This window comes from Coregonus lavaretus (genome assembly GCF_964263955.1).
Source record: "Coregonus lavaretus genome assembly, chromosome: 40".
Taxonomy (NCBI): Eukaryota; Metazoa; Chordata; class Actinopteri; order Salmoniformes; family Salmonidae; genus Coregonus; species Coregonus lavaretus.
This window is the reverse complement of record NC_140027.1, coordinates 2374597-2390976: the sequence shown is the minus strand read 5'-3', so window position 1 is coordinate 2390976 and position 16380 is coordinate 2374597. Positions and strand designations below refer to the sequence as shown.

Here is a 16380-nt window from a genome sequence, read left to right as displayed (position 1 = left end):
ATACATTTTGTGTGTATGGGTGGTCCCGGGGATCGAACCCACTACCTTAGCGTTACAAGCGCCGTGCTCTACCAGCTGAGCTACAGAGGACCTCTGGTGGTGTACTTAAGGACTGAGCGTGTGTAAATACTGTAGCTAATTTGTGGCATCACTCGTTCGTTTTTTCCGTTGAATGTGTGACAATATATTCACTGCATCACAATATTAATTTCAGGGTTACAAATATTGCAGTCATATCCATTTAAAATAACATTTTTATTGAAACATGGCATTTGATAATACACAAAATACTCTGAAATTAAACATTTAATATACCCCCGTCACAATACATTAAACCTTGAGTGAAAATTGATCAAAAGCAGACATACCCCACTATATCTTGCAAAATCTCTATAAGCTCTAATTGAAATGTGAAAGTGCAATAACAGCAAATGAAAATAGTGACAGCGCTAGATTAAAAATTAGTATATATTCTGAGATATTAAGTAGAATTCACACCATGTAATATTCTCACTCCCACCCATGTGCAAAGAAATGCAAAGAACACTGCCATCTAACCCACCATCTTCCTATTTATCAGAGCACATGGATCAACGCAAAGCTTCCAGAATAATTGCAAGACACCAATAACTATCGGAAAAGACCCCCCACATATTTTAGCATAATATGATTTGCAAGTGTTAAGGCTGTAGTTATTCTCAGTGTATGCACCAACTTTATTCCAGTGTGAACGTTAAGTATAAAGTGCAGCCTCTAACTGTAGATGTAATAACTTTGTGTAAGCCTCATGTCCTAATGTGATGCAAGTTGAACAATGTGGATTAACAGTGAAGTACTACTGGGCGTGCGGGAAATAATACCAGTGAAAAATATACACCAGAAGTACATAGTACAACCCTAATAAACCATATTGAATTACTGCATTCATAAAGAAAACAAAACCATATTATGTGCACTGAAAAAGATGGCACAAACAGTATCATACAAGTTCCAAGGGAAAGAGAGGTAGCGGCTGATAGTGTGGCTAGAATACACCCCAATAGCAATTTAAGCTGCTAGGCCATTTGTTTGAATAATATATTTTTTATAATATTGAAAATGGCAGTAGAAAAATGGATCTAGAAAAAGTCACATATTTGTTAAACTAGCCTCTAAGATAAATGCACATTCATGACAAAATATATAATTTGGCCACAGATATTTGTTTTGAACACATGCACAAAATGCATTGTACAGATTTAGAATTTGTAAATGATTAAATCTAGGAGAATAATCTCAGGGCTCCTACTAGGCCTACCTGAACAAAGCAAATTGTCAAGAATGGACACTGAAGAGAATAGCATAAATCTTTGTATAAAATTCTTTGCATGATAGCAAGCATGGCTGATGGAGCAGTCAGCTATAGAATGCACTATTTCATTCTATGATAGATTTTGCATTTCCAGTATGGTCCCTGTAAAAGTTGACTGCGCTCTCCTGTCACGTTAATCTCACTCCGGTATGGGCTTAGGTGTTTCGCTGGTCATATCCATCTCCTCATCACTGTCCCCCATGTCTGTGCGATTGATGACACGGCGCATGTTTAAAGGCAAGTCCCCACGCCTGCAGAGAGTAAATCAACCCAATCAATGACTTCAGAGATATTTGGTAACATGTATTATGACTGTGCAATTACTGAAAGTAATACATTTTTAGATCTATTTATGCTTGTTCAAAGTCAAAGACCCATTAACGTATTGTATTTCTGTAAATCAGTCTAATTATCAAAAGGGCTGAATGTTGCTAATAGAAATGTAACAAATAGATCAGACAATCCCCTATTCTACTTAACATACATACTCTACACCAGGGATTCCCAAACTCAGTCCTGGGAGCCCCTCTGGGTGCACATTTTGGTTTTTGCCCTAGTACTACAGAGCTGATTCAAATAACCAACTCATCATCAAGCTTTGATTATTTGAATCAACTGTAGTGCTAAGGCAAAAACCAAAACATGCACCCGGGGGGGGATCTATCTAAACCTTGAGCAACATTTCACCCTAATGAACAAAGGGTAAAAGGAGGGTGGGTGAGGGATGATTGATGACCATACCGGAGCTTGCTCTTCAGGGTGCTGACCTCTCGGGTCACGGCGTCTTGCGACTCAGTGGCGTCGTCAAGCTCCCTCTGCAGCTTCCTGCGGTTGGCGTTGGCCCGTGTCACTTCCTCCTCGGCCTCCTCCAGCTGACGCTTTAGCTGACGTGTGCGGCTGTTCGCCTTCTCTGCCTGTGGAGTACGGGCAGAGGATTTTCGATCATTGACTGCAAATATATGTAGTCTTCATCTATGAGGCTATACAGTAACTATGCAAGGTGGTTCAGTGGCTGCAGCTATACAGATTAGGTTATACTAAGCGGTCTCTGGTTGTTTTACAGACCGCGCAGATTCAGAACAGGTCTGCACAGATTATCTGGGGTATATTCATTCGTCGGATTCCATTGCAAAATGTTTAGTCTGTTGCAAAACATTTAGCAACGGAAACAGTTTACTCCAAACAGAAAATGTTTTGCAAGGAAAACTAGAGTTTCTATTGGACAAATTCAGGTAGGTTCCTCTCCATTTCCTTCCGTTTGCTCTGTTTGGTTTCGATTGGTTCCTACAGTAAACAAATCTGAGTAATGAACAACCCAGATCTTTATAATGCATGGAAATTATTGTATCATCTGCATCCTTCGTCTCGCTTGTCTGGTTACATTGCACCTGGGGCTATATACACACACACCACAGGAGGTTGGTGGCACCTTAATTGGGGAGGACAGGCTCGTGGTAATGGCTGGAGTAGAATAGGTGGAATGGTATCAAATACAAACATATGGCTTCCATGTGTTTGATGCCATTCCATTCGAGCCGTTCCAGCAATTATTATGAGCCGTCCTCCCCTCAGCAGCCTCCACTGATATACACCATGGTGCTACAGATGTAGTTGCAGGTCACTGATATAGGGGTAGGTAACCTATCTAGTTCTATGCGGAGAGGACCCACCTCTACTTTGTACTGCTCCGTGTTGCGTCTCTCGTCCTCCACCTGCAGCAGCACCTCCTTCAGCTTCTTCTCTGCGCGCCTGACCAGCCTGGACGACTGCTGACGCTCCCTTAGAACAGAAAAAACAGAGTCAAGACATGACTCCTGAATAGGGGCCATTTCTCCTCACCTGCTTCTCAAAATTCATAGGAGGTCAGAGGGGAGGGACCTTGTATCCTCTCCTACAATACGTTTTGAGAAGGAAGCAAGGAGAGTGGACGTGAGGAATTGAGGAAAGACCAATGGAGGCAGACAATGGTTTTTACTTACTTGGACTCCAAGTCTAGTTGATCCTCCAGCTGCAGTATCTTGGCCTCCAGGGCAGCCATAGAGGCCTTGTACTTGGACTTGACCGTCTCCTCCAGCTCCTGCTGCTTGAGCGTCAGCTCCTTATTCTGCCGGTCCAGCTGGGCCCGGGTCCCCTCCAGGCGCTGGGAGGTACTGCGCTCCGCCGACAGCTCAGTGGTCAGTTGGTCAGTCTAGGGAGGAGAGAGTGGAGGTATGGACACAAGACTATGAATTGGACAATGTAGTAGCCGGCCCATAACGTTTGACATGGTGTATTTGTCTCAATTGAGTACTTCTAATACAAATAGAGCTCTAAGGTCTAATGATTCAGGTTGAAACACTACATAAACAGAACATGCAAACATTCTTCAACCAGAATACCTCTTCATCTCCTTGTGATTAACCCAGATAAATAAAGTTGAAATACAATTTCTCGGTGTAGCTCCTCAGCTTTGCAATCAGTTCATTACCTGCAGTGTGGTTCTCCTCAAGCGGTCGTTGACCATCTCCATGTTCAACTGCTCCTCCTCCAGTTCCTCCTCTAGCTTAGCGATACGAGACTCCAGTCTCCTCTTCTCATCCACCGTCAGGGAACTGATGGGAAGGGCGAGAGCAAGGGCGAGAACGAGAGAGGAAGGGAGAGATACATTTTGGTTGGGAGGAAGAACACCATCACAGAAATGGCAAATTCCATGCAAATTAATGTAAACCAATGGAGTGCTAAATGTAGCAATTTCACATAGTGTTTCTATGAGGTGTCTGAGTCGTACTTCTTGGCATTGTGGCTGTTGAGTTCGTCCTGCAGTTCGTCCCTCTCTGCCTGGGCCTGTTTCTTGACTCGCTCAGCAGATGCCAACTCCTATGGAAGATGGAGAGGAGTCTCATGAGGAGCATTAGAACATGGACAGTGAGGGTGGAGACAGCGAGCGAGCGATAGAGACAAAGGGAAACAGAGAGAGACCTGCAGACAGACATACCTCCTGGAGATGGATGGTGTCGGCCTCCATGGACTTGATTTTATTTTCTTTCTCCTTGGCCATGTTGAGGGCCTCGTCCCTGGACAAACGCAGCTCCTCCAGCTCCCTCATCTGATCTTTCATCAGGGCCTGTATGGGAGGAGAGAACCACAAAGGACCGAGTCAAGTACCACACCAGACTGTAGGGCTTGGTATTGTTCTACCGAAAAAGACCGCACACTGCCTAATTTGTAGTGAGAGCTGTGAACTACGTTTTTGTCGGTGTAAACCTTCTTGCAGCTGTTGAGCATGCCTTCAGCTCACTTTGGGTGCATAGACAAGGTTAGTGTGTGTGAGAGAGAGACATTCTCAAAACCAGAAGCCAGTTAAAACCAAAACCATCAAATTCACTGCTCTACACTCAGGTAATTTCTTCCTGCCCAAAGTCTGACTTGAACAAATCAAGGGATCAGCTGTAACCCCTCTGGTTCTAAACTGAGAACTACTCCATTCACTACGCCCATGGTCAAAAGCGCCAAGCTCCATCTGATATGCAAGCGCCGATTAGAGCAACCACCACCAGGGACAAGTGAACATTAACCACAACTTCAGCAAACTCACTAGGAACACCAACCGTTCCCCTATGACTCTTTGCTCCAGCCCTGAGCACTCACTGGAGGGAAACCACTAGTCATATCCTCATTTTCCTCCACCTTAACAGGAGACTCACTAGGCCTATATGCTACAGGAACTGTCAACCGCTCCTCAACAACAGGAAGTGACAAAACCGGTGGATCTGGCTTTCCCAAACTCACTTTTTCAAGCTCCTGATTCCGCTCACAAGACACAGCCGTGTCACCCCGCAAAACATGACTGGGAAGAATCTCCTCCCTTACAGTTTAGTGAGAAACTTGTCAGCTAAATCTGACACCCAAGCAACCTCACAGTCAGCCTGCTGAGGAACCACAACCTCCCCTACTTTGACAAGGAACGTGTCCCCTAAATTGACACATGAATCTCTCTCATCCTGCAGAGGGCACACTACATCATATCTCTGCCCAGAAGGTCTCAGATAGACAAGAATCACCTTCCTCACAAGGGAGAACAATTTCCTGGGAACCACCATCTAGTTCTGCAAATAATGTTTCCTCCAAGGGCCCCCCCACAAATCATCCTCCTCCCTATCGTTTAATTATTATAATTTTTTTTATCAGGACTCTTCTGAACATGAGTAACTTTACAAACTGGGCATACCTCAAAACTCTCCTTGAGAGACTTACCATGGTTACGCCATGGATTTTTCAGTCTGACCGATGTCGCCCCCCCCAAAAAAGACAAAGCTCTACAAGTCAGAACGTTGAATAAAATTAGATTTACGCTTAATCTTTGATGGTGCCCAGAATTGACCCCCGAGTGACACCACAGTGAATAGGTGCTGGGGACAATACTGACCCACCCATGCTCAGTGAGAAACATCTGCACAGACCGTTCCACAACATAGCAAACGTTCAATTGAACTGAACGCACCCCTGACTTTCCACTGGTGTTACACAAACCTGATCACTTGGAAACTAGCTCATCATTCTGATCACTGGATGAAACTGGTTAAGTGAGAAGACCGTCTGACAAACTCCCCCTCTATGCTGTCCTTTACTCACCTGCTGTTTCAGCGGTGCCATCTCCTGTTCGAGCCTAGCCATTAACAAGTATTCTTCCTCATGACTGGTGTCCATCAAAACCGGCGGCATGACTTCATCCCACTTCTCCCATAGCGGCCCTACAACCTCTACCTTGTTCAACTCCTCCGCTATTTCAACCTCCAGCATTTATGCCACCTGAAAAAATCTACCCCTCGTTAGCTTGAGGAAAACCCCACCATCCTCTACACAATACACTGCTGGCTCAAATGCCCCCAGTAAAAATCAGTACGCCAAAGACAACTAATAAATCAACTGACAAGTCAGTTAGCCACTAGCTCACCGCTAACCAACCAATGCATGCGCGTGCTCCAAGCCCCAGAGATAACCACTCCAACCAGGCAAAAACAGCATGCCATGCACCAAATGCTACCAACCATAGCAACAGTTAGCCACTAGCCTAGCGCTAACACAAACACATCCTCCAGACTCCCAACTGGGAAATCTAATCCTGCAAACAGCGCCAATAAAAGCTACCAAATCCATAGCCAGAACTGTTTTCGGCCCATGAGAATTTTTAAAAATGATATAGTACCAGTCAAAGGTTTGAACACCTACTCATTCCAGGGTTCTTTATTTTTACTATTTTCTACATTGTAGAATAATAGTGAAGACATCAAAACTATGAAATAACACATATGGAATCAAGTAGTAACCAAAAAAAGTGTTAAACTAAATATATTTTAGATTCTTCAAAGTAGCCACCTTCGCCTTGACAGCTTTGCACACTCTTGGCATTCTCTCAACCAGCTTCATGAGGTAGTCACCTGGAATGCATTTCAATTAACAGGTGTGCCTTGTTAAAAGTTAATGCATTTGAGCCAATCAGTTGTGTTGTGACAAGGTAGGGGTGGGTATACAGAAGATAATCCTATTTGGTAAAAGACCAAGTCCATATTATGGCAAGAACAGCTCAAATAAGCAAAGAGAAACACCAGTCCATCATTACTTTAAGACATGAAGGACAGTCAATCCAGAAAATTAAGAACTTTCTTCAAGTGCAGTTGCAAAAACCATCAAGCGCTATGATGAAACTGGCTCTCATGAAAGGAAGACCCAGAGTTACCTCTGCTGCAGAGGATAAGTTCGAGTTACCAGCCTCAGAAATTGCAGCCCAAATAAATGCTTCACAGAGTTCAAGTAACAGACATCAACTGTTCAGAGGAGACTGCGTGAATCAGGCCTTCATGGTCGAATTGCTGCAAAGAAACCACTACTAAAAGGACACCAATAAGAAGAAGACTTGTTTGGGCCAAGAAACACGAGCAATGGACATTAGACCGGTGGAAATCTGACCTTTGGTCTGATTAGTCCAAATTTGAGATTTTTGGTTCCAACCACCGTGTCTTTGTGAGACACAGAGTAGGTGAACGGATGATACTATCGACACAAACATCTACATTGATACTGTACCCTTAGACTTCATCATTGCGCTAATGCTAGTTAGAATTCGCTCACGAAACTACTGCCAACTTCATTCATACAGCACGCAGAGACATACAAATGGTATCCACAAGTTCATCGGACTCTGGGTATGTAGAACAAGATCTCGCAGTATCCCTTTAAATAAGTCACTCATTGCTTCAAGCCACACCCCACCACACAGAGCAAACATAGCTTGAAGAACATTTTGGGGAAACGTGTCGTTCAGTACAAACAGTTACAACATAGCAAATGTTCAATAGAACTGAACGCACCCCAGGAACCAGCCACCTTAAGTCCAGCGCCTTCATGACCTCGGTTGGCCAGTCAAAGCAGGTTATTATTTGTTCAATGGTGACAAAACAAATATGTACCAAAAATACAAAAAGGCATGCCCAAACTAAAGACAAATGAAAGGCCTCATGGCCACCAAACAAAACCAGCAGCCTCAAACTACGCCAGCTGGGACACTGACTGACGATCACCTTCACTGGCAGCACCGGTGTGCAAATAAAGGCTTGGCTCAGCATCTCGACCCGCTTGCTGCTGCCACCTGGTGATGGAGTGTGGAAGTGTATCATGGTAGAGTGTTTGTCTATGTCCTAACACTGACCTTCACCCCCATAGCATAACTAAAGCGATGCACAAAACCCATTATTTGGCAGGGAATACTTTTTGTAGATAATTGATTCTATACCTCAATTTGCACACGCTGATCCTCTCCAACAGATTCGGAAGTTGTAGCTAAAAATAGGTCAATTAGGGTCAGTTAAATGGGAGAGTCAATGAAACCAAACATGGAAGTATATTGAAGCGAATTAAGGGGGTAGCCCAGACCGAGACTCGAACCCGGGTCCAGCAACTGACAGCTTGTGTCAATTACAGAAAATTTCCTAGGATTTCCTACATGCAGCAACACTAGTGGACTATCCTGGAAATACCAGTAAAAGCAGAGTGCCTTAAAAAATACCCCAAAACTGTGCCCTCCTGTGTGTGTGTGTGTGTCCCTCTGTGCATTACCTGCAGTTTCTTAAGCTGTTTGAAGGCCTCATCACGGCCCTTGTTGGCCATGCTGATGGCTGCTTCCAGTTCTCCCAGGTCCACCTCCAGCTTCTTCTTAGCAGCCATGGCCAGGGCTTTCTGCCTCCGTTCATCCTCCAGCTCAGTCTCCATCTCCCGCACCTGGGGAACATCACATAGATCCAAGGTTGTGTTTAGTAGGTTACAGTTTAAAAACATGAGCATTTCTTATTGGATGTTCAAGTAGTCTCTTCCGGTTTCAGACTGTTTTCTTCCATTTGGTATGTAACGAACACAACCCAGTACCTGTTTGACCAGCTGCTTCCTCCTCTCTTCACCCTGCTCGTCTCTGGCTTGCAGGTCCCTGTCGAACTGGGCCTTCATGGCCTGCATGTTGACCTCCAGACGCAGCTTGGCGTCCTCAGTGGTCTGCAGCTCATCCTCCAGCTCCTCCAGCTGCACACGCATCTCCTCCAGTTGCTGATCCATGGCACGCTTCGCTTTCTCCAGCTCGTGGACCTGCACCAAGAGACAAAAAGGATTAACTTTAGAATAAAATAAAACGTTGTCATTCAACAATGTTCAATGAGGGAGTTTGGGAGGGATGGTGCATTCAGATTTGGTAGTGTTTGGAAATGTTCCAAACTATCCTTATGAATGGTGAATTTCAAAAGTCTTTCCTCACATACTCCCGACTCTCCACCTTTTCAAAACACATTGGAGGAGAACATCGGACTTGAATGCATTTTTAATAGTCTAGAATACAGGACGCAAGGAATCGAGAACTTGAGAATCACCCACTATCAATAGTTCCACTATCTTTCTACAAGAACATGATCGGACTTACACTTTTACCGACGTCGTCCTTCGATGAGACCAGGTCCTCCATCTCGGCCTTGAGGACCTTGTTGGCCCGGTCCAGTTCATTCTTCAGGTCCTTCATGGCCTCCAGCTCGCGGGTCAGAGTCAGGGCCCGCGTTTCCTTCTCTCTGGCCTCAGCCTCAGCCCGGTCCCTCTCCTCAGCATTCCGGCTGGAGATAGTCTTCTCTTCAGTCAGCATCTGTTATAGGGACAGAAAAGGAGGTATTTTAGTAGACAGTTCACGAGTCAAATCTAATTTTGTTTTGATGTAGTGCTTGAAGCAAATTTGAACCTCAAATGATTGATCTATACATCATTATATGATGCATAAATCAATCATTACAGGTTCATATTATGAACCGCTTGTCATGGGCCAGTGATTAAATCTAGCAAATAAGCCTCTAAAAAACAGGGTTCTCAGGGCACCTCTAATCCTCGAGGGCTGCAGTGGTTGCAGTCTTTGGCCCTCCAGGACCGGAGGTGCTCACTGCCCACCTCTGCTATAGAACCTCTATGCCATCATCATCATCCATCAACCCATTCACCTGGTCAAACTTCTTCTGCTTCTTCTCCAGGTTGGACACCATCTGCCTGAGATTGTCCTGATCCACCATCATGTCATCCAGCTCCTGCTGCAGACGGGTCTTGGTCTTGTCCAGCTTGTCGTAGGCCGACGCCTTCTCCTCCAGCTGTTGGCCCACGCCCTCCAGCTCCCGCTGCATACGTTTCTTGTTCTCCTCTGCCCCCTCCAGGGACTGGGCCTCCAGCTCCACCTTCTTCTTCATCTCCGTCAGCTGAGAATAGGGGGGGGGGGGGGATGAGAGAAGAGTATTAGAAGTTTGGTAGAAAGGTAAAGGAGAGGAAGAGATGCACATGAAACGTAGAGCTGATTGGTCAAGCTAAAGCATCAAGTCGTGTCAACAGGGAAAATAAATGAAACGCTTCAGAGACTTCATGGTCTGTATGTCCTAGCGTACAAGGTGGCATAGTTCAACCAAGGGATTTGATTGAGAAAATATAGAAAGATGTAGGTGGTGTAGTAAATGCACGATAGGGGAACCAAAACTGGATAGTATTACGGAGCCACAGGAGATAGAGACAGAGGAATGTGCTAGCAACCTGAGCTTGGAGGGTGAAGAGCTGCTTCTCCATGTTCTTCTTGCCCTGCTCCTCTTCCTCCAGAGTCTCCCTCAGGTTGTTCTGTTCATCCTCCATCTGACGCAGACGAGTGGAGAAAGAGAGCTTCTGACGAGTTTCCTCCTGGAACAGCGCCTATAAAGAGGAAAAAAGGGAAACAATGGTTACAGTGTGTGTGCTTAAGGCCAGTTCTAAACAGCACAACGTGTGTGTTGGTGAGTGTGTCTGTGTGACCGTACCTGTACATCCTGCAGTTGGGACTCCACAGTGGAATAGTCTTTAGTTGCCTTGATGGACTTGCCCTCAACCACACTCAACACGCTGTTGACGTTGTCCAGCTCAGACTAGACAAGAGACAGAAAAGAGGAATTAGCGCAACCATTTAACCATGTCCTCCAGAACCACATCCATTATCAAATCAAATGTAATTTGCCACATGCGCTGAATACAACAGGTGTAGACCTTACAGTGAAATGCTTACTTACAAGCCCTTAACCAACAATGCAGTTAATTTTTTTCTTAAGTAAAAAATAACAAATAATTAAAGAGCAGCAGTAAAATAAAATAACAGTAGGGAGGTTATATACAGGGGGTACCGGTACAGAGTCAATGTGCAGGGACACCGGTTAGTCGAGGTAATATGTACATGTGGGTAGAGTTAGTGACTATGCATAGATAATAAACAGAGTAGCAGCAGCGTAAAAGAGGGGGTGGGGGGGACAATCCAAATAGTCCAGGTAGCCATTTGATTAGCTGTTCAGGAGTCTTATGGCTTGGGGGTAGAAGCTGTTAAGAAGCCTTTTGGACCTAGACATGGCGCTCTGGTACTGCTTGCCATGCGGTAGCAGAGAGAACAGTCTATGACTAGGGTGGCTGGAGTCTGACAATTTTTAGGGCCTTCCTCTGACACCGCCTGGTATAGAGGTCCTGGATGGCAGGAAGCTTGGCCCCAGTGATTTACTGGGCCGTATGCACTACCCTCCGTAGTGCCTTGCGGTCGGAGGCCGAGCAGTTGCCATACCAGGCGGTGATGCAACCAGTCAGGATGCTCTCGATGGTGCAGCTGTAGAACTTTGAGGATCCATCCCGAATATACATAATGTTAATCTATCCATCCACCAACCAACCCATCATAATAACACTTTGAAATGCCCCAAAGTGTTCTGGATCCCCATTCCGCCACCCTCTTGCCTCATATTATTCCCTTTCTCCATCACCTACGGCCAAGCCACAGTATCCAAAATCCAGTCCACACCTACCTGCATCTTGGCCACCTTGTCAGCCAGCTCCTTCCTTTGCCTCTCGCTCTCTGTGTGTTTGATCTGCAGTTCCTGGACCTGGGTCTCAGCCTTCTTCCTGCGGTGCTCTGACTCAACCTTCCCCTGGTTCAGGTTCTTCAGCTCGATGGCCAGCTCATTATGTTCGCTTTCCATAGCCTGCTTGGCTTTCTCCACTGACACCTTGTTCTGAAGGAGCGGACACATGGGCAGGAGGTTACATAGGCGGTTCTCTACCAAAATACTATCATGTATAGCTTGTTTTACTTCTGAGGAAGCGTTAATGTTCATACTGTACGGTTGGTTATATAACTTCGTGCATATGAAGACTTCAATATGAAATACAAACTATTACAGTAAAACCTCAGAAAAACCTCAAATGTTACGGTCTGACCGGTCAACCGACAAGCAATATTGAAACAGGAAGAGAAAAGATTCCCACGGTCATGTTAGAGAACCATAATGTCTACATATGAACAGTATAATGCAGTGGAAGTGAGCTCTCACCCTCTTGGCCTGCTCCAGCTGTTCGTTGAGCTCGTCGAAGGCCTGGTTGTGTTTGTGCCTCAAGTCTGCCACCTGCTGCTCGTGCACCTTGGCCTCGTCCTCCAGAATCTTCTTTAGCTGGGTCACCTCCGTCTCACGCTTGTTTCTGAACAACAGGATGGAGCGATTGAAGGTGGTGGAGGAAGAGGGGAATTGAGAAATGGCACCATATGTCTTCAACGGTTAAGTGTTTATTACTACAACTTGACATTTACGCATGGCAAACCACTGTCTCGCTCTCCTTCACCAACTGTGTGTGTGTGTGTGTGTGTGTGTGTGTGTGTGCGCATGCTCCCAGTACCTGAGCTCCTGCTGTGCTGCAGTAGAGTCCAGTGTGTCCTCCAGCTCAGTCTTCAGAGCCTCTAGTTCCTCTCCCAGGTCCCTGCGGTGTTTCTCAGCCTTGGCCCTCGCAGCCCTCTCCAGCTCCAGGTCCTCCTGCAGCTCAGAAAGCTGTGCCTCCAGCTCCCGGATCTTCTTCTGGGCCGTGTTCTTGGCCCCGGCCTCCTCCTCTATCCTGGAGGGTGGTGGGAAGCGAAGGAGGATGGGGGTTAGAGTGGAAGGCATTGAAATGAAAGTCATACAAGACTATTTTGTAGACTTAACTTTGTTTTTACTGTATGGGCTTAATGAGATCCTAAATCAACAACAGCAAATCAAACTTTCAATGGAAAGTAAAATAACACCTCTAGTTCAGTCCAACCAAATGCAGGCCTATGTTTGTCTTCGTACATCCGGCCTATAATGCTTCATTTCTAATGTCAAAAATACTTTTGATACACAATTTGGGCCCCTTCTCCAATTATGGGTTTCCCTTTCCCCTCACCTGGCTAGAGCAGCCATTAGCTCCTCCTCCTTCTTGGCCAGCTGGGCTCGGAGCTCGGCTATCTGGGCCTGCAGGTCAGCCATCTGGTCATGCAGCTCCGTGGAGTCTCCCTCCAGCTTCCTGCGGTTCTTTTCCAGCTCTTGACGACTCTTCTCCTCCTTCCTCAGCCGGTCTGATGGAGGGAGAGGGATGGGAAAGCAGGGTTACTTCTCAATACTTTAGTGTCCCTCCTTGTCTCAGATTGCTCTCACCAGTGCTTTTCAGATCAGTACAGATAAAGGACAAGAGGCAAGGAAAAGTGGTTCACCTCATAAGCATAGAATCTCTATGGTCCACCTACCCTCCATGTCAGCAATCATGGCCTCGTGCTTGTTCTTGAGTTTCTGCAGGCTCTTGGACTTCTCCTCCTCCTCAGCCATGTTGGTGGTGAACTCTGAGATACGTTCCTCCAACAGCTTCTTCTCCTGCAAGCAAACAATAACAACCCCAAACGGTTACACAATAACAACCCCAAACGGTTACACAATAACAACCCCAAACGGTTACACAATAACAACCCCAAAAGGTTACACACCCGATATTACATTCAAAGTTAACACCTTGTCCCTGAATTACTAACAGTAATTTACTCTTAATAAATATAAAAATCGGTCCATGATTGTTGGCTTCATTGCTGGAATGAATGACTGCCTAATTGATTATTTCATTCATCCGAAAAACCATCAACTTGTACTACAAACCTTATTGAGTTTGTTGTTCTGGTCGTCCAGCACCATGACATTCTCCTCTATCTTCTTCAGCTTGGCGTCTGTGGTCATCTTCTCCAGCTGCAGCTTCTGCCTGGCTGCCTCCTCCTCATCCAACTGCTGCTCCAGGTCCTGCAGACAGATGGCGGGAGAGAGATGGAATGTTTTAATTAAGATGTTTTCACCTCCATCACTCCCTTCCTCTCCAAGTTCATTAAAAGTGACACACCCCTTGGAGGGTGAAATGAAAACCAGTGAAAATGGACAATTTGCAAAGGCAATTTAATAGGAGAAATAGTGTTCATATCTATTTACATGTGACTTCTGACAGGTTTGGACCACAAGGCTCAATTAGCAAGGGAAAGTTACAGAGTCCATCATTAAGAATATTTCAAAGCTCTACCGTGATGTTCGTCTGCATCTTCTTCCGCTCAGTCTGTAGCTGGGTGACCCTCTCCTCTTCCTCCTCCACCCGGGCCTCCAGGTCGTGGAGGATCTCCTCCAGCTCCTGCTTCCTGGTGGCCAGCCTGGAGCGCATCTCCTCCGCCTCGGCACACAGCTCCGTCTCCGCCTGCAACTGCTCCTGCAGGGCTTGCTTCTCTGCATTCAGCTGGGGGGGGGGGGGGGGGGGGGGGGGGGGGGGGGGCAGAGGGCTATGTGTTAGAAACAGGGCAATGATACACAGTAAGGCTGAAATGCTGAGTGGTTTAGGATATTATGGTGTCACATAGTATGAAAGTGACTCACTCCAGCCCCTAACAAATGTATAAGACACTAGGGGCGATTTCATGGACAGATTAAGCATTGGACTAAAAAGAAAACTCAATAGAAAATCTCAGTTAAATGCTTCTTAGTCCAGGATTAGGCCTAATCTGTGTCTAGGAAACCACCCTTATAAGACATATTGAAAGGCACCAAGTAGATGCAATTCATAATCGTTCTGAGTGTACAAGTCATTACCTTAAATTGGGGTTTAGTCTAATCCATAGAAATATAATTTCTAGAAGGGACACTCCATACCTGCTGCTGCTTGGCCTCAAACTCCTGCAGCTGCTGCTCAGCCTGCTGCTGCCTCTCCTTGGTCTTCTCCAGCTCATCCTCCCTGGCCTGCATCTCCTCCTCCTGCCTGGTCACCTGCAGCAGAGGCTTCACCTGGGGGAGTAGAGGAAGAAGACAGGGACTCAGGACAATGTAGGTAGCGGAGGAGTAGGGGATGAGGTCTGCAACACTCCCATGTTGATTTGCAACGGAGTGTGTGTACCTTGGTGAAGAGTCTCCACCACTGCCAGTTCCTGAGTTTGAGGTAGGCAGAACAGTTCCTCTGGATCACCTTCATAGCAGTCAGCTGCTGCTGTCTCTTAGTGAAGGCTCTGGAGACAGACAAAAAGACATTCATCTACATGATCATGTTATTAGCAGATGTGTACATAGCGCACTCACACCAACTAATATACAGTATAAAACCATAAGCCAAACCTATAATAGTTACTGCTCTAAATGACAAGTTGTTTACTTGCGGGCCACGTATCCGCGACACCAGGACTGGAAGCTGATGATTATGTCGGTGATCTTAATGTCCCTCTCCTCCTCCAGGTGGGCCAAGACTCCGGCCCGGAAAAACACCTTACTCTGGCCAATCCGGAACAGGTTGGAATCCAGCTCCAGGGCCTTGATCTGGGAAGAGGAAGGAGAGGATGACGTTTGGGAACGTCATTGGGAATTTCAGAATGACATTGGAAGACTGCTGAATGATGGTTTGGTCTGACGCCTCTTACCATGAGCACACAGGCTTGTTTGCCGTCCATAAATCCCTTGGGAATGGCGTTAGGAGTGAGGATCTCATATCTGGGAGAACAGGAGTAGTTTAAGAAGATAAGACACTGAAATACAGTAACAGTCTAGTCTGCTCACAGTGATGCTGATAAACAGGTAGGAGATGAAGACCATACAAAGATATGGTCCCGTCTCCCGTGGTTACCTCTGTCTGAACTCCTGGAAGACGATGCGGTTGGGGAAGCCCTGTCTGCAGATACGGATCCCCTCCAGAACTCCATTACACCTCAGCTGGTCCAGAACCAGGTGGGGCTCCAGCTTACCAGACTAACAGTGACAAAGTGAAGAGTCAGGATTTTACATATTATTTTATAGTACATAGACCAACTGCCTGTGTTTTGTATTGATCATTGAAGTTTATAGTCAAAACAATCATTGAGCAATGGAAGATTTGATGACTGTAGACGCCATACCTTCTTCTCGTGGTTGGGGATGATGCAGCGGACGAAGTTGGGGTTGGTGTTCCTGAGAGTGGTCATGAGGTTGGACAGCTGCTCCTTGTAAAGCTGGCCCACGGTGCGGAACATGCCCTTACGGATCTTAGTTGCCCCGTGCAGCCCGCCATCAGACATCCCAGCAACTTTGTCCAGACCCACAATACGGTCCACTGAGAGAGCGACAGAGAAAGGGAGCATGATAAGGAGAAACAGGATCATAGATATCACTTATCAACTCATCTTTCCTGCAGTTCATTCACCATGTACTTTCTCAGTT

The 16380-nt window shown here is 46.0% G+C and overlaps 1 protein-coding gene across 1 annotated transcript in view; it reads right to left on the bottom strand.

The window, feature by feature from the left end:
- Positions 1-236: 236 nt before the first annotated feature.
- The window catches only part of LOC311113793 (myosin-9-like), a 32340-nt gene continuing 16196 nt past the window's right edge, over positions 237-16380 (bottom strand). The window contains exons 16-41 of the mRNA XM_084157105.1: positions 16080-16273; positions 15812-15933; positions 15609-15678; positions 15347-15507; positions 15095-15203; positions 14854-14985; positions 14237-14443; positions 13828-13965; positions 13428-13551; positions 13088-13259; positions 12566-12778; positions 12226-12370; positions 11701-11907; positions 10681-10785; positions 10424-10576; positions 9850-10098; positions 9291-9503; positions 8750-8962; positions 8444-8605; positions 4326-4454; positions 4119-4207; positions 3819-3942; positions 3331-3539; positions 3022-3130; positions 2093-2265; positions 237-1602 (exon numbers count right to left, since the gene is read on the bottom strand). Coding sequence (XP_084013231.1) covers positions 1491-1602; positions 2093-2265; positions 3022-3130; positions 3331-3539; positions 3819-3942; positions 4119-4207; positions 4326-4454; positions 8444-8605; positions 8750-8962; positions 9291-9503; positions 9850-10098; positions 10424-10576; positions 10681-10785; positions 11701-11907; positions 12226-12370; positions 12566-12778; positions 13088-13259; positions 13428-13551; positions 13828-13965; positions 14237-14443; positions 14854-14985; positions 15095-15203; positions 15347-15507; positions 15609-15678; positions 15812-15933; positions 16080-16273 — 4034 coding nt within the window. The 3' untranslated portion in view covers positions 237-1490. The remainder of the gene's footprint in view (positions 1603-2092; positions 2266-3021; positions 3131-3330; positions 3540-3818; positions 3943-4118; positions 4208-4325; positions 4455-8443; positions 8606-8749; positions 8963-9290; positions 9504-9849; positions 10099-10423; positions 10577-10680; positions 10786-11700; positions 11908-12225; positions 12371-12565; positions 12779-13087; positions 13260-13427; positions 13552-13827; positions 13966-14236; positions 14444-14853; positions 14986-15094; positions 15204-15346; positions 15508-15608; positions 15679-15811; positions 15934-16079; positions 16274-16380) is intronic.